The following is a 25,533-nucleotide window of genomic DNA, read 5'->3' as shown; positions in this document are numbered from 1 at the left end:
TGTTTCTTATAGGGCCTAAAACACCAGTTGATGAAGGATTATCTTGTTCCTTTTTAAGATTATTGAATATGGTGTGAGTTGATTAAGAAAGCTAAGTGAAATCCCCATTGGACATTAAGATAGCAAGCTACCTAGATGTGAAGGTTCCTTTCACAAAGCTCAAGAGAAGAAGATGATGGATTGATTCAAAATGAAAAGGAAATGGAAAGCACATAAACCATAGAAAACCAAGAATAATTAAAAGAAGAAGAAAACATAAAATGGAAAGGAAAGAAATGGTAAAAATATGAGAAGCACGCCACTACAAGGCTAGGCTAGAAGCCATGGCAACCTTGAAGATGAGTGGATGTGTGCCGCCACTTGCTATGCAAGATAAGGCTTAAAAGTATTCACTCCCAAGGGAGGAAACTCTCACAAAGGGTTGAGACATAAGAGTGTTTTTACGTCAAAATGTTCAACCCTTTTACATGTCTAGGAGCACCCCTTATATAGAAGAGTTTAGGGGCCTCTAAGCAAATAAAAGATACCTAAGGATGTCTCTTCAAAAACCTAACCCTAGCTTCTAGAAACTAGGTCAAATAAGGTTACAAAAATGAGAGACAAAAGAGCTAACTATGGTGTGTGCAAGGCTAATTTCGTTCTAGCACAAAAGGAGACAAAGAAGGTGTCTGATATGTCTCCAAAAAGTGGCCAAAGTGTGCTAAAAACAAAGGAGACCAAAGGTACATAGGTACACTTGTTTTATGCCTTTTACTTTATGCTTTATGCCTTTGCTTTACTCTCTCCTCCACATCATTGATGCTCCCTAATCACCATGCGCCACCTAGTATTGCTTTCTTACTCCTAATTAACCTACAAAGCAAATAAACATAAATTAGCATGTTGCCTTAAGTCAAGTAAACTATAATCAAAAAGTAAAACCTAGTCAAAGGTCAACAAGTCAACTAAAGTTGATTCAACTAAGTCAACTTTGGGAATCAAAAATAACAAACACAAATGAATGGGATGAATGATTAGTGAACTTCCTTTCTAAACATGCTTAGTCTTCTTAAGCATGTGCCTCCATCCTTGGTTGGTGTCAATCCTTCATCACCAGTGCAGTAAGGACTTTTGGCCCTAGTTGTTTTTGATATTCTGCCCCGATTCCAGAACTGAGGCATATTGGGGCGGGGCAAAAAGGGGTGGCTTTTGGCCTCGGGTGTTAACCGAAGCCATAGGGGTACTTTTCTGCCTCGGTTCTCTGAGGACCCGAAGCCATAGGGGTATTTCGCTCGCGCCACCGTTAGCACTACTACGCTCGTCCTCGCCACCAAGATCGTCGGCAAACGCTGTTGTGGCCAAACATTCACCATCACTGAACAAGCAACCCACCGCGACGCTCAGACCCATGGTGTGCTACCACTGCACGGTCTGGATGCGGCAACAACAAACCACCATGAACCAGTAAAGCCAAGAGATTCAGAGATCCAGCACCTCCATCGTCGTTCGAAGCAGAATTGCAAGCCACCGTCGCGGGCAACCCCACCAAAATGACCACCAAATCACAGCTTTGCCGCGAGCACGCCTCCTCCGCCAATGACGATCCAAACACCACCGCACGAGAAAATGAAGACGAGAATGCCTCTACCGCGCGTAGAGTGTTCGCGCAGGGACGAAGGTGAACAGTGCGAAGTCGCGAATTTGGGAACCTAAATAGGGCATATGGCCTCGGTTCAATTAATAACCGAGGCCTAAAGTCCCTTTATGACCTCGGTCAATAAAGACCCGAAGCCAAATGTGACGGTGCTAGTGACATTTTTGAAATTAGGGTTAGTTAGGGTTACTGGGCTGGCTTATAGGCCTCGGTTCTTTTTTAACCGAGGCCTAAAGTCCCTTTATGACCTCGGTCAATTAGCACCCAAAGCCAAAAGTGCTGACGCTGATGGCATTTTTGAAATTTTGGTTATTGGGTTGCCTTATAGGCTTCGGTTCTTTTGCAACCGAGGCCTAAAACCTCTTACTGCACCGATTTTGCTCAGACCTGAGGCAATATAGTTGGACAAAATTGCAAAAATGCCACTGCCTCGATTGCAGCAAAAACCGAGGCCAAAAGGGTTCTCGAATTTAAAAAAAAAAGAAAAAAGGCCCATATGGCCTCGGGTGCAGTGAAAACCGAGGCAGAAGCTCCCTCTATGGCTTCGGTTCTTAACCGAGGCCAAAAGCTATGACCTTTTGGCCTCGCCCCAATATGCTTCGGTTCCCGAACCGGTGCAGAATATTAAAAACAACCGCTGCCAAAGGCCCTTCCTGCACTGGTGCTCCTTATAGGCTTCGGTTCTACTATAACCGAGACCTATAAGGCGAAGTAAAATGCCAAATCTGCACTAGTGAAACTATAGTCAATTGCAAAATCCTAATATCGACGAAACATAGAAGTTCAACAAAGATAGGTCAAGGTTGAAGGGTATTTTGTTCTAAAAATGAGTTAAAAGAAGGTGATATTGTTGTCTTTCAAGCAGACAATGATTTTATCGAACCAAATATTGAAGTGTTTGTTAATGGTTCTTGTTGTGATTAGATTAAGCCTAATTCTGTAATGTTGTTGTTCAAGATGGTGTATTTCATGATTTATGTTTATTGACTTGGTTATATGACATATTTTCTTTTACGCTTGATGAATATGGCTTCAATTGCGAACAAAAATTATGTGTGCTAATCTATTGATCAAACAAAATATTTGATTGAAAGGAATATATCATTTTATTGGAATGAAATTTGTTATTATTATCATGTCAACAATATAATTATCTAAGTTTAACATTCTATATATTAATTTATACTTCATTAAATTTTTTTAAATTAGTGAATCAATAATAAAATATTAATCTAAACTTTTTGTTACACATTTATAATTATAATCAATAATAAAAATAATCCCGTGCATTGCACGGGTCAAAAAAACTAATTATCTTAGAGCACCCAATGAAACTCATGCATAAAAAAACAAAACCCCAATAAAAAAACATGCATAAAAGTAGGCACTACACACCCCTTTTTAACATGATTACAAGGAAAATGCAAGTGGCCTAAAGCTTCTAAGAGAAAAAGGGTGGTCAAATACATAAGGACTGCAACGTGAACACAAAAACTACCTATGTACTTATCAAGAATCTTCCACCACACACGAAACCTATGACAGTGTATGATAAAGAATAACTTAAAACAAATTGCACTATGTAGACCACAAACATCTTATATGAGGCGTGAACAAGGATCGAAGGAAGTCACCCGCGCCACACCTGAAAAAGAAAAGGAACAAGCTACGTAAACAAAAGCATGACTACAAATACTAGGAGTCCAGGATTACATTACCTGGGTATATCTAGGGGTTACAACAAAGTCATGGCTGCACTCAACAACAAAGGAAATCCGAAACGTGAGAGGAGAAAAGAATTGACGCATCACCACAAACGAGAAAACAATATTTATATGTAGACCTAACTCTCCCACCGCAAAGTCGAAACGTGATATGGGTAAAAAGCAAGAGAAGAAAAAGTGACACTATGCATCAAACCACAAAAAAATATGCAAGTTCATCTTCACTCATCAATCAATAAAACATAAAGTAAACGGAAACAAGATCTAACTTCCCCTACATGGTTAAGCAATCCTTCCAAAATTTCTCCCTCATGGCCTCACACTTCACTTCTCCAAACCCTAACATTCCAACCAGCATCAATTCCTTCCTTTTGTGGTTACTAAGCATTAATTAAGAATTTGGAAATTTAAAACAGTTATCTTGGCCGTTTCTTTCTTTCATGTGGCAGCAACAACGATTTCTAGTAAAAATAAATAACGGAAGAGGGTTGTTACTGCAACGCAAGAAAGAGAGAAAAAAAAAAACAAGAAAAACTCACGTGACCTAAAAAGGAAAAAGGAGCACAAAGAAAATAAAAAGGAAGGTCTTGCATTCTCCATAACTTCAAAAAATTTTGTCCTTGAAAATTGTCTACTTAGGAAAGTAAAACCTCAAACATACCTAAGTTGGATGAAATGTAACAAGAAATTTTGCAGAGGTAAAGAAGTTAACCTACAATCAATTTGTATCTAAATTTGTTTACGTGAAAAAAGATAGATGTTTGAAACCAAGGAAAAAAAAAGGAAACACTATTGGAAGACTTTTATGGATATTACCAAGTAGAGGAGAACTTTTCTACTTAAGAAGAATGTTAATTGTGTTAAAAGGTCCATTATGCTATGCAAATATCATAACTGTTCAAAACATAGTATATCTAACATTTAGGGAAGCCTGCTTTGCATCAGGATCTTTAGATGATGATTTCGAATTCATAGAGGCTATTAAGAATGCCAACGATTGGAGTTTTGGACACTAGTTAAGAAAACTGTTTTTAACAATTCTCATGAACAATAATGTCAACAACCCTGAAAATATCTACAACAATACTTGGGAATGACTTTGTGATGGTATTTTGTACAATCAAAGAAAAATAACAAGAATATCAGGTACTACTATAAAACAAATGTTCTATCCATGTTTCCTTTTTAGCTTTTATAATTAATTCAGCAAAACTCCTTTCCAGATCTTCATCTAAATAGTGCACAATTACAAAATTGGACCTTGTTTGAGATAGAAAAGTTATTGCAATCGTATAGAAGAAGTTTGAAGGACTACTCAAGAGTTCCTTATCTAAACAACTTCGCAACATCTTAAACAGGAAATAATCTAAATTATGCATAATTAAATTATGACCCACCTGAAGAACATACAAATTTTGAATCAAATTTCAAGTCCTTGATGGGTAAGTTCTTTTAATATAGAGCATAACACAACTAAGTTGTGAAAGAAGTACTAATATTTGTTTAATTTTATAGATGAACAAAAGAAAATCTTTGAAAAAGTAATAAAGGTTGTAAACTACAACAAAGGAAGAATGTTCTTTTTATATGGATATGGAAGCACACGAAAAACATTCATGTGGAAAACACTTTCATTTGCCTTACGATCCAAGAGAAAGATTGTCTTGACTGTTGCATAAAGTGGAATAGCTTCTTTGTTGCTGCCAAGAGGAGGAACAATGCATTCAACATTTAAAATTTTAGTCTCTACTCTACATAATCCAGTTTGCAACATTTTTCAGGGCTTTGAGTTGTCACAATTATTAAAACAAGATAATTTAATTATTTGGGACAAAGCACCAATGACACACAAATATTATTTTGAAGCTCTTGAAAAAACGTTGAATCACATCATGAACACAGAAAATGAAACTATGACAATTTTTGGTGGAAAATTTATTGTCTTCGGTAAGGATTTCAGGCAAATACTTATAGTTATTCTAGGAGGAACAAGATCAGATATTGTTCACGTTACTATCAATTCATCTTACCTTTAGGATCACTATCATATATTAAATTTGACTAAAAAAATATGCATTTATCACAAGCTAGATTAGACCCGACTAAGGCAACAAAAATTAAACAATTTGCTAATTGGGTAGCGAAGCTTGGGAATGGTACACTAGCTAAACCAAATGATGGTTTAGTGGAAATTAACATTCCACCCGAATTTTTGATAATGCATTTTAAGGATGTTATTCAAGCTATTGTGAATAGCAAATACCCAGATCTAACAAAAAATTGCTTCAATGATAAGTACTTGTAGTCTAGAACAACATTGGCTAGCAAAATAGATATTGTGAATGAGATTAATGAATATGTTTTATCCTTGACACCAGGTATGACATCATATTATCATCATCCTTTGGTGTAGTATGTTGCACGCCCATCGATTCCCTAACATTCCACTTCCGATTCGCTTGCTTTCATGGTATTGTGATTCACACTTTTATATAATTTGTCACACAGGAGAATGTGGAAACCTAAATATCGAAATTTTGAAAATGAATAATTTTTGTACTTACAAAGCAATCCGAATAGAAATTTTCACATTTGTACACTCATTCATTGCTATGTATGTACATGTATTCACGTTCTTAGGCAGAGGATTTCTCTAGTTATCTTAGTGTTAATATTTCACTATTTAGCATTGATAAAAGAATTTTAGTTATCTTAGTGTTATATTACTATGTTTAGGATATGCGCAAGTCAATCATGTAAAATAGAGATTTAATTAGTGCCATCAAAGAAAATATGGTAATTGTTTAAATCTGGTGAAGTTTGTCTATGAAGATTATTACAATGAATTTTGGCACTTGTTCTCTTTGTTGTTTCTATTGCCATCGTGTTTCTATTGTTATTTCTTGTTCAAGGGCATTTCGTACACCTCTTAAAGAGGTTGGTTTGAATTCGAGTCCATATCTTTGTTAGTTGTAGCTGAATGGGATAATTAAAGACAACCATTACTTGTTGCTTTCTTTTTTATATTCATATTTCGTCTAAGATTTAAAGGTTTTAGAGGTAAAGGTATGTAGCTAGTTGCATGTGTTTAAGGTGACACAAGATTGTAGTAATGGTCATTTTCTTATCATCTACTACTTTTATGAACTTGTTTAACTTTACAATCTTGGTGTTTAGACAAAGCTTTATCATAATTAGCTTTATCTTAATAAATTAGATCTTAATTTTCCAAACTTGACGTGAAACTTTAGTCTCACCTAGCTTATGTTCAACATGAAAACAACCAATTATGTCAAAAAAACAGTCGCGCCCAACTGACCAGGATAATCGATTATCACTAGTGATAATCGATTATTCTAGTGTGGTTTATGAAAAACAAATTTTTGAACAAATAATCAATTATCAGAGGTGATAATCGATTATTCTAGTGCTTTCTTGAAAAAATTGGTTCAGCTCAGGATAATCGATTATCCTAAGTGATAATCGATTATCACTTTGATTTTTCGAGAAATACCAGAATTTACTTATACCATATTGATTCTAACTAATCTAATTACACTTTACAAGATAGCTTTAAACACAACAACACATGGTCTTCATATTGACTTCCAGACGACTTTCAAGCTTCTTTTATCATCATCAAAATCTTGTTTCAGCATTTAGACTTGTATTGCTTTTGCCAACAATCTCTCCCTTTTTGATGATGATCAAAACAATATGTTTAAAGTATCTGCAATCAAAATATCTTACAACTTGATTTGTTAGTAGCACTGTTTGGTTTAAACTTTTAAACTTTTTCTCTCCCTGTTTTGATCATATGAAAAAAGTTTTAATAGAGAAACTCCCCCTCAATTAGACAATGGTAAAGAATAACAAAAAATAGACTTTTATTAAGAATTAATAAAAAATGGAAAACATATTACAATAACAATAAAAAATAACTAGGATGTAGACCTTTAAAAGTCTTGACTCATGTCATCACCTTCATCATATTTATCAAACTTATGTTCTAAGTTAGAAATCCTAGAATCTAGTCCTCTAATTAAGCCAGTGACTTCTTCATGTCTGTGAGTGGAGAGAAGAAAGAATTCTTCAAGTCTCTATTGAGGTTTAAAATGTGATCCTCTAAAGAAGAGGATGAGCCACCAACACCACTAGATGATCAAATATTTGTGTCAACAGGAGGAATAGGAGCAGTGGGAGGATTCTCTTCTTCTTCATTGTCCGAGGGAGGCATATCATCCTTGTGAATGTAGGTATTCCTAAAAGGAATAAATTTCATCTGCTTCAAGGAGTTTTCCGCAATTTTGTTTGCCTAAGTGGTCTTATGAGATTGTTCATCAGAGACATTTACCCTTTTGTACTCACAAATACGAGAGATGAGCAAGGAATATGGGAGTGGATATTGAGGCAATCTCTTGGCTTTGAGCATGGTGTCAAGAATGATGCTTGGCCAATGGATATGAATGTGGTTGAGCATAGCATAGATAATCATAAGATCCGCTTCACTGCACTATGCGTGATTTGTACCACGTGGACATAAAATCCAAACAATTAGATAGTGAAGTAGATGCTCATCAACTTTGAGAGGTCCTACTAGCAATTGGCGGCCTATTTCTTGATCTGGGCGTCGCATAAAGAATCTATAAGCGAATATTCTATTGAACCCTTCAATGTCAGCAGTGAGGATTGGAGATGTGCCATCATGAATGGGAAATTGTGCAACATTTTCCCAAATATCATCATCCAGAATAATGTCAACACCTTTCACTTTTGTAAAACCCACTCCATCTCTGAATTTGTAATTGAAGTAGAAGGCTCGTACCAAATCGGGATAGTAGGTGCCTCACATCTTTGTGAAGAATTTGACCCCTTGTTCAGCAAGAAAATTAGGAATTGTGAAATCACGAATGACAAACCATTAAGACTGGATGAATTTCGGAGTGATAAGGGGTTTGTCTTTCCACAATGTGATGAATTCAGATCTTCTTTCTTCATCTGAAATCCATCCTTCAATGGAAGCATTCCCAAGTGCAGTTGAGGTTTGAGAGGCACGAGATGCAGTCCTTCTGCGGGTAGGAATCTTTCTACGAGAGGGTTCAACCATTGTTGAGGTAAAAAAGAGGGAAGCTTTGAGAGTTTTGGAGAATTTTGAGAAAATGAGAGGTTTTTTAGTGTTGATGGGGAGAAAAGAGTATTCTGGCGACCAAAATGGCTAGTATTTATAGAGAGGAGTCTCCAATGGCCATATACACGCATTTTAATGCAAATCTAGCCATTGCAACAACTAGTTTTTAAAATTATTTGGTCCAACGATGTGTAATAATCGATTATCAGGAGGTGATAATCGATTATTGGTTCATGAACTGGGCAAAATATGAATCTTGACGAGCTGATAATCGATTATCCTAAGTGATAATCGATTATTCCAGGAGGTTTTAATTTTTGGCTCAGAATTAAAAATAATCGATTATTGCCCCAAATAATCGATTATTCCAGAATGTTTTGGCATTTTTAAGGGTGGCTGATAATCAATTATTGACACTGATAATCATTATTGACGCTATTTTTTGAATTTTTAAGGAAATTGAGTTTTTGGCAATCTAAGAGATCTCTAATATGCCTAAGTCTCTTCTTAGTTCATAAAATCTATCTTTAGCTAAAGGTTTGGTAAAGATATCAACTAATTGATGTTTTGTATCTACGTATTCTATCTCACAATTCCCTTTATTTATGTGATCTCTTAGGAAATGATGTCTAATTTCAATGTGCTTTGTCCTAGAGTGCATTATGGGATTTTTGGTTAAGTTAATAGCACTGGTATTATCACATTTCAGAGGTATATGATTTAGAAAGATATTATAGTCTTCTAATTGTTGTTTCATCCAAAGAATTTGAGCACAACAGTTTCCAGCTGCTATGTATTCAGCCTTTGTAGTTGACAAAGCCACACAAGCTTGTTTCTTAGAGTGCCAAGAGACTAATGAACTACCTAAGAGGTGACAAGTACCACTTGTACTTTTTCTATCTATTTTACAGCCACCATAATCAGCATCTGAATAGCCTATCAAATTAGGAGATGCTCCTGAAGGATACCAAAGTCCAAAACATGTAGTTCCTTTTAAGTATTTTAAAATTCTTTTCACAGCAGTAAGATGTGATTCTTTTGGATTGGCTTGAAAACAAGCACACACACATACAGATTGCATAATGTCAGGCCTACTTGCAGTAAGATACAACAAAGATCCTATCATGCCTCTAAACATAGTCTGATTTACCTCTATTCCTGATTCCTCTTTGTCTAAATAGCAGGAGGTTCCCATAGGAGTATTTGCTTCCTTAGTAGTATCCATTCCAAATTTCTTAAGTACTTATTTACAGTACTTAGATTGAGAAATGAAAGTTCCATTTTCCATTTGCTTAAAGAATGTCAATTCTCCCATCATTGACATTTCAAATTCTCCCTGCATTATGCTTGCAAAGCCTTTACATAGTGAACTATTAGTAGACCCAAAAATTATGTCACCTACATAAATCTGAACTAGCAAAATATGCTCATTTACTCTTTTAATAAACAGAGTTAAATCAATTTTACCTCTTTCAAAATCATTTTCTAACAAAAATGTACTTAATCGTTCATACCAAGATCTAGGTGCTTGTTTTAATCCATACAATGCTTTCTTTAATTTATAAATGTGATTAGGAAACTTATAGTCTTCAAAGCCAGGTGGTTGTTCAACATACACATTTTCTTTTATAAATCCATTTAAGAAAGCACTTTTGACATCCATCTTATATAGTTTAAATTTCATGAGAGAAGCATAGGCAAGAAGTAAACATATAGCTTCTAACCTGGCAACTGGAGCATATGTCTCATCATAGTCTATACCTTCTTCTTGTATGTATCCCTTTGCTACAAGTCTGGCTTTGTTTTTAGTGATGTTTCCATCTTCATCTAGCTTGTTTCTGAACACCCATTTTGTTCCTATGACTTGGTGTGAATCATCCCTAGGAATGAGTTCCCAGACTTCATTCCTTTCAAATTGATTCAACTCTTATTGCATTGCTATACACCATTGATCATCTTGAAGAGCTTCTTCTACATTTTTGGGTTCTATCTGTGAAACAAAAGTAACAGTCATACAGAAATTTGACATATTTCTAGTAACTACTCCCTTTGATATATCTCCAATGACATTTTCCAGAGACAATCCTCTAGGTGATCTCCAACTTTTGGCAAGATCTTCAGGTTTAGTCAATGGGTTCTCATTTAGGTACATCTCATCAAGAGCTTCTTTAAAATATTCTTCATCACCTGCATTTGTTTTATTTGACTCAAGAGGGTTCTCCTCAAGGTCCACAATTTCATCAAAAACAACATGCACAGATTCATCCACATTCAAGGTTCTTCTATTGAAAATTCTATAGGCTTTACTAGTTAATGAATATCCTAAGAAAATAGCTTCATCGGCTTTAGAGTCAAATTTACCCAAATTTTCTTTTCCGTTGTTTAGAACAAAGCATTTGCATCCAAATATTTTTAAATGTGCTACATTAGGCTTTCTCCCTTTAAACAATTCATAGGGGGTAATTTTTAAAATTGGTCTAATGAGCATTCTATTTAATACATAACAAGTTGTGCTCACAGCATCAGCCCAAAAATATTTAGTCACATTATATTCGTTCAACATTGTGCGAGCTAATTCTTCTAAAGATCTATTTTTCCTTTCTACAACTCCATTTTGTTGATGAGTTATAGGTGCAAAAAAATTATGCATAATTCCATTTTCTTCACAAAAGTTTTCAAACAATTCATTTTGAAATTCTCCACCATGATCGCTTCTTAAAACTTTAATTTTCAAATCTTTTTCATTTTGAACTACTTTTGCAAATTTCTTAAAAGCTTTAAATGCCTCACTTTGTAGTGTGAGAAAGAAGGTCCATGTAAATCTTGAGTAATCATCAACAATAACAAGAGCATAATAATTTCCTCCAAAACTTTTTGTCCTTGAAGGACCAAACAAATCCATGTGCAAAAGTTCTAAAGGTTTTGATGTAGAAATCACATTTTTTGAATGAAATGAAGATTTTACTTGTTTTCCTTTTTGACATGCATCACATAGTTTATCTTTTTCAAACTTTATTTTTGACAATCCAATTACTAATTCTTTAGAAATTAGTTTGTTTAATTGTTGCATGTTAATATGAGCAGCTCGTTTATGCCATAACCAAGGATTTTCTTCTTTAACAACCAAACAAATTATATCACTAGATGATGCATTATCAAGATCAATCAAGTAAATGTTATTGTGTCTCATACCTTTTAAGGTTACTTCTTTGGAGTCCTTTTGATGAATAGTGCAGTAGTCACTCTCAAATATTACTTTGAGTCCTTTATCACATAATTGGCTTATACTGAGAAGATTGTGCTTTAGTCCTTCCATATACAGTACATCCTTGATCTCCAAAGTATTTCCTCCACCTACATCACCTGTTCCAAGTATTTTACCCTTGTTGTTATCCCCATAAGTGACAAATCCTTGTTCCTTCTTTTTAAAGTTCTTAAACTTCTTTTTATCTCCAGTCATGTGTCTTGAACAACCACTGTCAAGATACCACATTGATCTTCTGGATTTAGAAGTCATCTGAAAAATAAGGAAACAATTCATTTAGGTCCCCCACAACTTGTTTGGGTCCTTGATATGTTCCTTTTTCTATCCAAATTCTACGAATTCTCTTAGTTTTATTTTTAAAATTATGATTATGAGCATGCTTGGTCTTATTTGGGTTTTTCTTAAGATTAAACTTTTCACAATTTTTATTTTCTAAGGCATCTTCAAGATGTTTTTCCAAAATACATATATCAAACATATAACTTTTACATGAAACACATTCAACAGTTTCTTTTTCTTTATTTTCTAAAATTGAAATTTTACTTTTCAAAAATTCTTCTTCTTCAAGAGATTTTTTGAATTTACTTTGTAAATCTTTAAAATCAGATTTTAACTTTTTATGAGCAGTATCTAATTTACTAGATTTAATAAGTAATTGTTGAAAAGCATCATACAAGTCATCATAGTCATTTTCATGGAAAGTAGAATTTACCTCACTGTCAGAATCATCATGATTAGCCATCAAACATAGATTTGCTTCTTCATTTTCAGAATCGCTAGAATTTGATGAGCTTGAGACATTGTCTTCCCATGCTATGTATGCCTTCTTTTTAAAGAATTTGCTGCCCTTCTTTTCTTCACTTTTCTTTGAATTTGGGCAATCGGCCTTGACGTGTCCAGATTCTCCACATCCGTAACATTTGAAATTTGAGGATGATTCTTGATTATCCTTCTTGATGTTCTTGAATTGATTTTTACCTTTGGCCTTCATGAATTTTGTAAATTTCTTAATCATAAGACTAAGATTTTCATCGTCATCCGAATCTTCTTCTTCCTTTTGCTTTTTTCCTTTAACCACTTCAGTTTTAAAGGCTATGTTCTTCTTTCTTCCAATATCTTCTTCTTCATTTAGTCTGCCCAGTTCAAGCTCGTGCTCTCTCAGTTTTCCAAAGAGAGTTGCCATCGTCATTGTCGCAAGATTTTATGACTCCGTGATGGCTGTCACCTTTGGCTACCATGTCCTGTTCAAGGATTTAATAATTTTTATATTTAATTCATCAGTGTCAAAAGTTTTACCTAGACCTGTGAGATGATTAACAATATGTGTGAATCGTTTCTGCACATCGTAGATAGTTTCTCCTTGTTGCATCCAAAACATTTCGTATTCTTGGATCAAGGAGTTCTTGCGTACCCTTTTCACATCGTCTGTTCCTTCATGGGTCACACGCAATATTTCTCACATATCTTGTGTACTGGTGCAGACTGAAATCCTATAAAACTCATCTAAGGTGAAGGCAGATGAAATTATATTTCTAGCTTTTACATCATACTAGGCTCGTCTATTTTCGTCTGCTGTCCATTGCGAGAATGGCTTTGGTTCCTGCACATCATTTACAATATTAACCAGAACAAATGGACCAATTGTTGGTATCGCGAAGCGGAATGTTTGTGCATTTGGACAAAAACCAAGAAGGGGGTGAATTGGTTTTAAGTAATAAAATTAATACTTTAAAATTTTTCCAAAATTTATCGATTAAATCAAATATTAATTTCTTTAATCACAATAACAGATAAAATAAAGAGATAGAGAAGAAGATTGAACACAAGTACTTATACTGGTTTGGATCAAAAGACCCTACGTCCAGTTGTTAATCTCAAAAATGAGATTAACTAAATCACTAACAAGTAACAGATTTACAATCAGATAGTAAAAGAGTAAGGAAAGAAAACACCTCTCTTGAACACACAAGAGATGAACACCTTTCTCTAAATCACACAAAGAACCTTGACCTTAGCTTTCCTAGCAACAGCAGTAGCACTCAATCTCCTAGAACACCTCTCAGGAAAAGTTATCGCTCTACCCACACTAGATTTTTCAAAGCTTCTATTGAGAACACTCAGAGAACTCTCTTGTAGTCACAACACTAGCACTTTAGCTTCTCAAAAAGGTAAGTGAGAAGTAACTATGAGGTTCCTTAAATAGGGGTTCCAGAAATTATGTCAAAAAAAGCTAAACAGTCGCGCCCAACTGACCAGGATAATCGATTATCACTAGTGATAATCGATTATTCTAGTGTTGATGAAGGATTGACCCCAACCAAGGATGGAGGCACATGCTTAAGAAGACTAAGCATGTTTAGAAAGGAAGTTCACTAATCCTTCATCCCTTTCATTTGTGTTTGTTATTTTTGATTCCCTAAGTTGACTTAGTTGAATCAACTTTAGTTGACTTGTTGACCTTTGGCTAGGTTTGACTTGTTGACTATAGTTGACTTGACTTAAGCCAACATGCTAATCTATGTTTATTTGCTTTGTAGGTTAATTAGGAGTAAGAAAGCAATTCTAGGTGGCGCATGGTGATTGGGGAGCATAAATGATGTGGATGAGAGAGTAAAGCAAAGGCGTAAAGCATAAAGTAAAAGGCATAAAACAAGTGTACCTATGTACCTTTGGTCTCCTTTGTTTTTAGCACACTTTGGCCACTTTTTAGAGACATGTGAGACACATTCTTGGTCTCCTTTTGTGCTAGAACGAAATTAGCCTTGCACACACCATAGTTAGCTCTTTTGTCTCTCATTTTTGTAACCTTATTTGACCTAGTTTCTAGAAGCTAGGGTTAGGTTTTTGTAGAGACATCCTTAGGTATCTTTTATTTGCATAGAAGACCCTAAACTCTTCTATATAAGGGGTGCTCCTAGACATGTAAAAGGGTTGAACATTTTGAAGTAAAAACACTCTTGTGTCTCAACCATTTCTGAGAGTTTCCTCCCTTGGGAGTGAATACTTCTAAGCCTTATCTTGCATAGCAAGTGGCGGCACACATCCACTCATCTTCAAGGTTGCCATGGCTTCTAGCCTAGCCTTGTAGTGGCGTACTTCTAACATTTTTACCATTTCTTTTCTTTCCATTTTATGTTTTCTTCTTCCTTTAATTGTTCTTGTTTTCTATGGTTTATGTGCTTTCCATTTCCTTTTTGTTTTGAATCAATCCATCATCTTCTTCTCTTGAACTTTGTGAAAGGAACCTTCACATCTAGATAGCTGGCTATCTTAATGTCCAGTGGGGATTTCACTTAGCTTTCTTAATCAACTCACACCATATTCAATAATCTTAAAAAAAAAAAAACAAGATAATCCTTCATCAAGTGTGGTTTATGAAAAACAAATTTTTGAACAGATAATCGATTATCAGAGGTGATAATCGATTATTCCAGTGCTTTCTTGAAAAAATTGGTTCAGCTCAGGATAATCGATTATCCTAAGTGATAATCGATTATCACTTTGATTTTTCGAGAAATACCAGAATTTACTTGTACAATATTGATTCTAACTAATCTAATTACACTTTACAAGATAGCTTTAAACACAACAACACATGGTCTTCATATTGACTTCCAGACGGCTTTCAGGCTTCTTTTATCATCATCAAAATCTTGCTTCAGCATTTAGACTTGTATTGCTTTTGCCAACAGTTGTTACATAATTATATAGTTTTTATTTATTTTTCAATCAGTTGTAGATGAATATGAAAAGAAAACACTCTTTTCAATAAGCCACTTAAAAAAACGTTTTGTGCTTCCAAAAAAAATCTGAAAGGAAAAATATCTGAAATATTTTAATGATTACTTTGTTGATAATCTGTTATTTGTTGGTGATATCATTCAATTTGGAATGGACAATGAGAAGAAAAATGTAATTCATGTACTTAAGGTTTAGAGTGTAGAGCTTTAGGTAGTTTTTATGTAGCTAACTTATGTCTTCTTGGAACAATTGCAACACCTGGATTACTCTAGTATGTTTTTAACATACATCTATATATTTTATTAATTACTCTAATACTTTATTAATTGCTCTAATATTGTATGCAACAATATTGTTAATATGTTTATCCATAGTTCAATTTTTGATTTTATTTTCGTTATTAAAATTCCTTTGTCGATGATGAATTATTGTTTAATTAATAATAAATACTTATTTTGTTTTCAAGAATGACGTCCACCTCTGATATGATAAACTATAATCAACTTTTTTGAAAATTTTTCAATTACTTTCCGGCTTTTGTATAATTAATCTTAAAAGTAATAGTTTGTACATTTTGAAAGTAATTTTTCAATACATATTGTATCAATATATATTTCTAACAAAAAATGTAGTATGAAGATTTTAAATGGGCAACGAATAATAATAAAATGTATAATATTATGATATGTATAATATTTACAAAAATAAATTAAAAACAGTGTTTATAATCGAGATTTTATAATATTTTTACTAACAATTGGAACGTGTAGATAATCATTTGGATTTGTGGTATGAATATCTAAATCATATGATTACCACTATCACAGATGTTGAAAATTTAACAAAGAATTATTGACCACTGCTTACTTAAAAATTGGTAACAATTTTTTATTAATTCTTCGACTATAAATTGATCTAAAATATGTTATTTCAAAACATGTAATTTATTTTTGTAAACATGTACAATTATTATGCTTCTTATTAATAATTTGAATAAGTTGGGAACTATATCTCCATATTCAACATTTATTTCCAGATATATTTAATAACAACATTTAAAGTATATGTAACCCATTCCTTTCTTTCGTTCTTGGCATTATAACACCGTTATGTTCAAGATATTCTGTTATATAGTCACAACTAATATATAAATATTTTACAGACATAGATATCACGTTGTTATGAAATGGATGTGCATAAATGAATTATCGTGGTATAGTTAGTTAAAGTAAGGATGAGTTGGTCGATTGGTTGGTTTTGTTTTAAATGCAGTGTGGCATATGTTGAGTAATGGTACAAAGCAATGGTAAAGGTTCAAAGTTTCGAAAGTACTTCATTTACGTGTTCATGTCATTCAACTTTCTCAGCTTGTATGAAGAAAGCAGAAATGACACCAGAGAAGAAAATATGGATCGATCTTGGTAAGTATTATTCCATCATTGTGATTTACATATGAATTTCATGAGAATGAAATATTTGTTAATCCGTGTGAAAATGTACATGAATAAGATAATTACCTAGTCTCTCGATCGTTATTGGATTTAGCACATTAAATGTATGTCAAATTGTTTTTGTGATCTTTAATTAGTTATTGTATTCAGGATTTCTTAATCTAGTATATTTCATTGTTGGATATTGAGATCGTGATCTCCAACCTTTACCATGGGTAGATCTTTCATAGATCATTCGCCTGGTTAGATGCATCTCCAAATAAAGTAAGTGTCTCTTTTGCACTTATATATTTAGTTCTTTTTCAAAGTTTTATACTACAATCATATTGGTAAACACTATTGGACAAAATATTTTGAAATTGATAACAAAAAATTGATAAGCTATACATTTTGGAAGAGTTCTTTGTAAACTACATTTGTTGTTTTGCTGCACGATTTGTTCTCATTGTCATGGATTAATATCTTTAATCCATATTTACTTTGAACTCTAGAAACTGCAACGTAGAGCTGATCGTGGCTAAATATGGGTGTCGGCAAATACAATCCGACAAAACCTAGTGACTGACCATGAGATTTGTTTATTGTCATTGCATATGACAACATGATGGGAAATTGCTTTCTAATTAGCTTAAATGGCCATGGGGACTGGGAGGGCGACATTGACGTTCGAGGAATATAGATTTCTTGTCCATCTTTGTTACCTGTTATCATCTTAGCACCTATGATATGGTTTGCAAGTTTGGTCACGATTAATCTACTTCCATTGCATAATCCTGTAGCTTGGTCCAAGTTTCTCAAAAGCATTATAGGTTCTCCAATCTTTAGTTTGATCTTATGGTTAGGAAGTCCAGACATACTAAGTGAATTTAGGAACTCAGATGTGATATTGTTCTAAGCATCACTTAAAGTGGATTCATCCACTGAATCATAACTAAGAAATTCTTTTTCTTCCGCTATATACAATTATTAGATATATAAATAAGAATATTATTAATACCAATTATACCAACATGTACTATACTAAATTCATGATTTCCATTGGCATACCTAGAATTAGCGATAACATGTATTGATTGATTTGATTGACTATCTCAATTCTACTTGCTAATATTGTTCTACATTACAAAAAAGACTCTTCTGTGTACTTGTGCATTAAATCTGGATATGTTGTATACACAATTGCTTTTATCGGATCATTGAACTCTGAAATGAGAAATTCTTTAAGTATTTCAACTTCTACTAAACCATCATTTGGTTCTTCTAACTTACCATCACCAATTTTAACAATCCAATTTGAGAATTCCTGAATCTCGGATGTAGTACTACTTTGTAAACCTTGTTGTAGCAGACACATATTTTTTGTCAATGTCAGAACTTCACAATGATCCCAAATATAAGATGCGTTAATTGTGGAATTTACAATATCAAATCTGCTACCTCCAGGTATAACAGGAAGGATTTGCCTAAAGTCACCTCCGAATACTATCTTTTTTCCTCTAAAAACTGAATTCTCTTTTGTCATGCCACTCATTATGTCATTCCAAGTTCTATCTAATGCTTCAAAACAATATTTGTGTGTCATTGGAGCTTCGTCCCAAATAATAAGTTCAGCTTTCTTTAACAACTCTGAAGTTTTAGATCCTTGTTCAATGTTGTAAACTGAATTATCTAATGTTGGTACTGGTATCTTAAATTTAGAATGTGTTGTTCTTCCTCCTGGTAGTAATAGAGAAGCTACTCCACTTGAAGCAACAGTTAGTACATTTTTTCCTTCACAACGAAGTGTTACTGACAGTGTTTTCCACATGAACATTTTTCCAATTCCACCATATCCATATAGAAAGAATACTCCTCCTTGTTTATTAGGAACGACCTTACTAATCTTTTCAAAAATTTACTTTTGTTCACCTAAAGGGAATTGTTTTGACAGTTGTTAAATAATATCATTTTGGTTTAAAGTACAACAATAACAAGGAATATGAATCCTTAACTTGTCATTGATCTTAAGTTGGATTGGAACAATTCTCGTTGCTCAGCAATGTTATAATTCAGTTCTGCATATACCAGCTTATTTCCACAATTTTGGAAAACAAAATCATTTGGGTATGGCATGGTTGGGAAGAATTTTAAACTACTTCTGTTTTCCTCCAGCAATTTTTCTATCTCCACCAAAGTCAAGTTTTGGAGCATTTCTGTTCCAATGATTAAATCTACATATAAAACAATTTTTAGACTTTCTTTTTACTTTGGAAGACATATTATCTGGTCATCTAATTCATAAATCTTAAACAAAATATATATAACCTACAATTCCGAAAATATTTCTCTCGCGATACAAAATTCCATTTGCAAGCCACTCCCATGTTTTGTTCCAAAAATCTTCTGTATGATTGACGTTATTTGACAACATGATAGTACGAATAGTTTTCTAAGATAATGTCCGGAACCCCAGTCTTTTGCTTCTTTTATAGCTTCGACATATTTTGTATCATCTGTTAAAATACCTAAAGCTAATAAAACTTCTCTAAATGTAAATTATGTTACATTGTTAATTATTCTGATATCTATGTAGGAAGTTGCACCTTTTACATGGGTTAGCATTCTTCTAAGATAAAACACTTCACCAGTACTTGGAGGTACCCAAATAAGCCTTCCAATAGTATTTCATGTTTTCCTTGGTTTCCAACATTTATCTTTCTTTACATAAACAAACTTGGAAACGAATTCAACATATGTTAGTTTTCTGGCTTCTGCATATTTCTTATTACATTCCATTCAGGCTGTAAACATTGATTCTGAAATTGTTATTTTTCCCATAATATCATCCATTTCGTCATCATGTTTAAAGTATATTGTCTATTCTACCAGAAGATGAAAAAATAACCTTTCTAGTGCTGGATTTCGTCCATGAATGGGAAACGAAAATATTCTCCAACATGCCTCGCATGGAGATACGTATCTGTAGTCCAGATATTGTTTGATTTCATTTACTGGTTGTTTGTTCAAATATGCTTCGTTCTGTTGTGGAACTATGGCAGCTGTTATTCTGTCGTAACCTTTGTTGATATATTTAAATAAATACTTGATCGAAGTACTGCGATTACACCATTCAACATTTATATGTGCTTGGTACTTTAGAAGTAGTTTAGGGTTGTAAGGAACCACAGAACAGTTATCAAGTCAAACACCGTTCTTTGTCACAGTTAATGAATTGTTCCTTCTACGATAATGTGGATATCCATCTTTTGATATACTGATGGTATTTTGAAACTTTTTTGGATATAGGCGCAAGCATTTTCCATTTTTCTTGCAAGGCAAAGATCTGTTTATAGTACCACAAGGACTATGTATCATGTGATCTTAAACACATTAATGTAATTCTGGACAATTTATTGGACAAGGGATTTCAACATAAATGACTTTGTCAATATCGTCAGGAGTTGGGTATTTGCTACTCGAATGCAAAAAGATGAGCAAGTGTGCATGAGGTAGCCCACGCTTTTGAAATTCTATAGTATACATGACTACAAAATAATCACAGAACAGTTAGTATAATACAATTATATCATTATTCATAGAAGGGATTACTTACATGCAATAGTTCTGCCCAATAAATTATTTTTGGTTAGATCTGTGAGAAGTTGTTCGAACTTAATCTTGACGACCCTTGAAACTATATCAGGACGATCTTTTGATGATAACTTTAACTTTTTCAATGCTCTAGTAATTTCTGGCCATTTAGGATTTCATGTGAAAGTTATGAAAAGATATGGGAATCCCATATAACTACAAATTGTCATTCCATCAAAATACAGATGATCCATAAATCTTCTGCAACCAATAAAAGATGAAGGAAGAACAACCTTCTTTCCTTGTTGCGATCCTTGGCTTTGTGAACTACTGGAAGCTTGACAGATGTTATTATATTTATCAACCTTTCACTTAAATTGATTATATTTAATGAATGACAATCTTTCAAATTCGATCATTGTATATCCTTCAACAATGAATTGTTGAAAAAGTCGTCTAAATGTAAGCAAAGTTAATGCTTCTGAGTGTCTTCTTTGTAACCTGAAACAAAATCACTCCTAATTGTCAGTCTATTCCTTTTCTGGTTGACTCTTGGTCTATCACGATGATTCACATCATGTCTATAACCATTTTCCCCATATGGAAATAATAAACCATATTGAAAGCCTAGATAGCTTGTGTGCAATTCATTTATTCTTTGCAATTTGCCGGATTGTTTTTCCATTATGATGTCTCTACCTGAAGCAGTATCAACATCACCAACAATAAGGGCTGTAACTTCTGAAACATTGGGAACATTGTATATCCTTCCATCTTTTGTGCTGTATGCAATAAGTCTCAATTTCAAATCATCAAATGGTTGGTTTCTATATCTTTCCCTTGCCATTCTAAATGATTTAGCATGAACATTGAAATCATCGAGCATACTCTTTAATTTGCTCACAATTTCCAAATCAATATTATCTTGATTCCTGCCAAGAGTAAGAGCTAATATAAGTACTTGTTTAGTTTCGTTTACGTTGAATAGAAGAAACATTTCATGTACCTTAAAGACTCCATTCTATTTTGAACTTCATTTTCGGTGTCGTAAATATATAGTTGGGCGAACTTTGGAAGCCCACCGGGTACTGGTAAATGACTTCCTATTCTATGACAAGATTGACCTTGGATTCTTAAATTGGGGGCTTTTCCATTATTAAAAGTTATGTCAACTTTTGCTCCAGGTGATGTAAAGGCAAACATCATATTGTATGTTCTAATATGATTTTGATAGTTTTTGCTTTCTTTTGATTCATTGTCAAATAACAGACGTTGCAAAAGAATTGGTGGCTCTTTTAGAATTAGTAGTTGAACTTTACCATTACCGCAACACAAATGGAGAGTCGAACTCACAGATTTTCTGGTCTTCTTAATCCTTTCCTCATACCACATGTAGGCCTTGCATTCCCTACATATGAATACTAGATCTCCAATGTCTGCGTACACTGTGTATAATGAAATATACCCTTACTAAATGAAGTACAATATAGGAGGAATAAAAATTATAGGTATTAAATAAATTCTTATCTAGGATTCATGGACTGTTCAATTTCGTCATCTTGTGCTATACATTCATCTTCCATGTCTTCGTTCTGGTAAGGTGGTGAATCTGAAAACCTTATTGGTATATCTCAAACATGTGGTAATTATTTCAACAATCTATAAATTACATACTACCAATTTAGAAAGTATTACCTCTAACAATATTCTCAATTGGTGGGGTTGTACTTTCATGTAGTGCAACATCTTGTAGTACAACCTGGGATGATGATTGACCTGTTGAACTTTGATGAAACTCTGATAATAACTTTGTTGCAACTTGAAACTTCTGAAGTAGATTTTGGCGATGAAAACTTTCATTAAGAAATCTAAACTTCATTGCATTACTTTTCCGTTGAGGCGGTTGATGATTATAATTCCCTTTGATATCCTTATCTGTTTCAATCTAGCGATTGAAAAATCCATCATTGTAATATCAGACAGTGGTGTACAATTCTTTTTCCTTCGATGATCTTCATCAAGTAGAACTCTATGACTCTTCTCTTCACACTTCATTTTCTTTTCTTTTAGCATCAACTTTCTTTTTAGTCTTGCATTTGCGCAAGATACATTGGACACCATGATCGGACTGTTACTGAAATAGTTATGACAAAAAATATTGTTGTTCAAACAAAATCATTGTACACATTTGTATTCCATATCAATATTTCAAATTAAAACACGTTTTTTGTTTTACATTGACGAATTAAAAATTTCTCCCAAGCAAATTTACCTTCTCATTGTTGCCAAATAGTATATAACAATTATATAGAAATAAAAAATAAAATAATAGCAAACTCATTGTACCTAAAACTTAATTTAGTTCATTTATGGACTTGGTCTTCCTATAACTCTTCAAAGTTTAACTCTTTCTTATACCTGAAGCTTTGAAACAAAATATCCTAAGTAAGCTTTTAGTTGTGGGAAAATATAAATTGCGCGCTAAATTAATTTTATTTATTTAGTTTATTACATTTAATCCTTTAGTATCGAAATGATTGATTGTATAGCATGGGGCAGTTGAACCCCTAAAAGTCATTCTGCAATGTACTTCATTCACCCAAATGTCTATATCCATTAATGAAGGTTTTCTTTCTTTAAATTAATTTTTATAATTAAGTTAAATATTAAAATAATGATGGTTGATGTAGAACCTTCCATTCGATGAGTTTTAAGTTGTTTCACAGTTATATATTCTCTGATAACTTTTCACTTCTGAATTGTCCAAAAACCTTTGGAACTTCACCAACCAAATTTTCTGGAATGAAGAATTCTGAGGCCAGCGAAAACAATTCTGCAAGACGTTATTCCTTTAAAAATTGGTTCCAGAGTTCAATCAACTTGGTATTTCCAACATGGGTAAGTTATGAACTTATGATTTCATTTTTCTTGATGATCATTGTTAGATTACTGGTAAAGATTCTAACTTTCATCAAGTTGTCAAGTTCTAGAACGTAAATACATAGTTTTTTTGTAAAAAAATATTTGCTTGATATATGTAATAGTTTGGTTCTTTGTAAACATGAATAAAAAATATGACTTGATTCCATTTTGAGACTATTGTGTAGGAGTTCATTCGTTTTGATGAAACTTTCTTTCACTACTAGGGACAACAAATGGAGATGGGCCCAAACTACTTTCGTGATCCGGTAGGAAACTATCTTATGGTTGAATTTGAAGAGTGTTTCATGCAAAATTGAAGCTTTCGTATAGCATGTGAAATTGCAATTTTTTATAAATTGGATGGTCTATACTGGTTAGGGATCCTATATTGTGGACACGTTACTTTCAGATTCGCATTTTCAGTTTGGTTATGAAAGAAATAGACTATCTTGCTCCCAAACTGGTTCCTAATCCCCAACGACCTTTATCTTCTTCGAGGTTTTTCACTTGCTTTAAATCCAAACTATTGCTATCTCAGGTATTATTTTAAGATTCATAAGTTCGTCTTTGTTTCTTAAATTTAACTTGATTAATTTCAATTTTTAAATTGATGCAAACATACATTCAGTTGGATTATGTGTTTGTTATATTTTTGGCACATGAATTGAACTATGACAAGATTCAACTAATTGATCCTTGTCAGAAGAAACATGATGTTGGTATACACAAGTCGTAGAATGGAGACTTGATTCTACAGAAAGGGGTGTTAGAGATGGCTCAATATTACAATGTCAAGGAAAACAAAATCATACATATGAATTATGTTGACCAAAATATGTTTTTATTTAAGCTTTTTTCTTCTAAGGGAATTGAGATTAATTATTCTCCTCAATTGGTCAGCGTTAGTAATGATGATATAGGTCTCGGAGGTTATGACCCTGCAGATTTTTACTATTGAATGGCCAAATGTTTATCTGCGAATGATGCCAAATCATCTCCACTAGTATAGGATTCTTGACCTTCAATGTTATAGTGCAACATAATTTCTTCTATTCTAATTATTACTACAAATTTGTATTTTTTTTTAGTACTTGGAATCCGAATTTGTAGCAAAAGATTTTGTTAAGAAGAGGACACGATACTTATTGGTCAATGCTGAAGGTGATTGTTGGCCTTGTACAATTCGATGATCTGGAAGAAGGAACAAAGAATGCTACTTAAGTTGTGGGTGGAAAGAATTTTGTAAGCAGAAAAGATTAAAGGAAGGAACCATAATCAGACTTGGTGTAGATAAGGAACTATCGAATTTTATCTATGTAATGGAGATAAAAGAATAGTCTTTGTATTTGGTAGTTTGTTTTGTCGAACAATTAACTACAATAGTATTTTGTAGGTCCGTAAAAAGAACAACAATCTTTTTGATATATATATGTTAACAAATGTTGCTTATCCTTATATATATATATATATATATATATATATATATATATATATATATATATATATATATATATATATATATATATATATATATATATTTTGTAGGTCTATACAATTCTTATTTATTACTAATTCTACATGTAATTATGTTGCTTATCCTTATATTTTGTATCTCTTTATGCATACAATGATGTTATAACCATAGTTTGACCTTCTACACAAAAAATCCAATCATATATTGAATGTGCATGGGCACTTAGAAGCCTAACTTCACACAGACTTAAACGCTTAAGTTGATATAGTATGAATTTGAATGTACCACAAAATAACTTCAACACATTTCCAAAAATAATAGTTAAAATGTATATCGAACTTAGGATTTTTATGTGCAATAGTAGAACAAATATACATATTAGTAAATAATTACATTTGACTAATAATATCTCATAAAATAATGTTTGGTAAACATAGTTGGTGGATCAAATATTACAACCATTGTGTAGGCAAAATAACCAACTATCGCCAAATCCAAATGTAGCACAAAACCATTAATATGATAATGGATTCCATAATACAACACACCATCACCAACTTTGATCACCACAACTTCAAAATCCATATGTATTTACAAAGATGACTGGTCCACATTACAATTTCTC

The 25,533-nt window shown here is 33.2% G+C and overlaps 1 protein-coding gene across 1 annotated transcript; it reads right to left on the bottom strand.

Annotated features, from left to right (window-relative positions):
- Positions 1–20,984: 20,984 nt before the first annotated feature.
- Positions 20,985–22,391, bottom strand: LOC114163575. The gene is made up of 3 exons (XM_028047880.1): positions 22,208–22,391; positions 21,519–21,957; positions 20,985–21,444 (listed from the first exon to the last, which is right to left on the bottom strand). Exons 1-3 carry the CDS (start codon positions 22,389–22,391, stop codon positions 20,985–20,987), a joined length of 1,083 nt encoding a protein of 360 aa, XP_027903681.1.
- Between the last annotated feature and the right edge of the window lie 3,142 nt (positions 22,392–25,533).

The sequence above is a fragment of the Vigna unguiculata genome, chromosome 9 (assembly GCF_004118075.2).
Source record: "Vigna unguiculata cultivar IT97K-499-35 chromosome 9, ASM411807v1, whole genome shotgun sequence".
NCBI lineage: Eukaryota > Viridiplantae > Streptophyta > Magnoliopsida > Fabales > Fabaceae > Vigna > Vigna unguiculata.
Note: the sequence above shows the minus strand (reverse complement) of the source record. Positions and strands in the feature narration are given on the sequence as shown.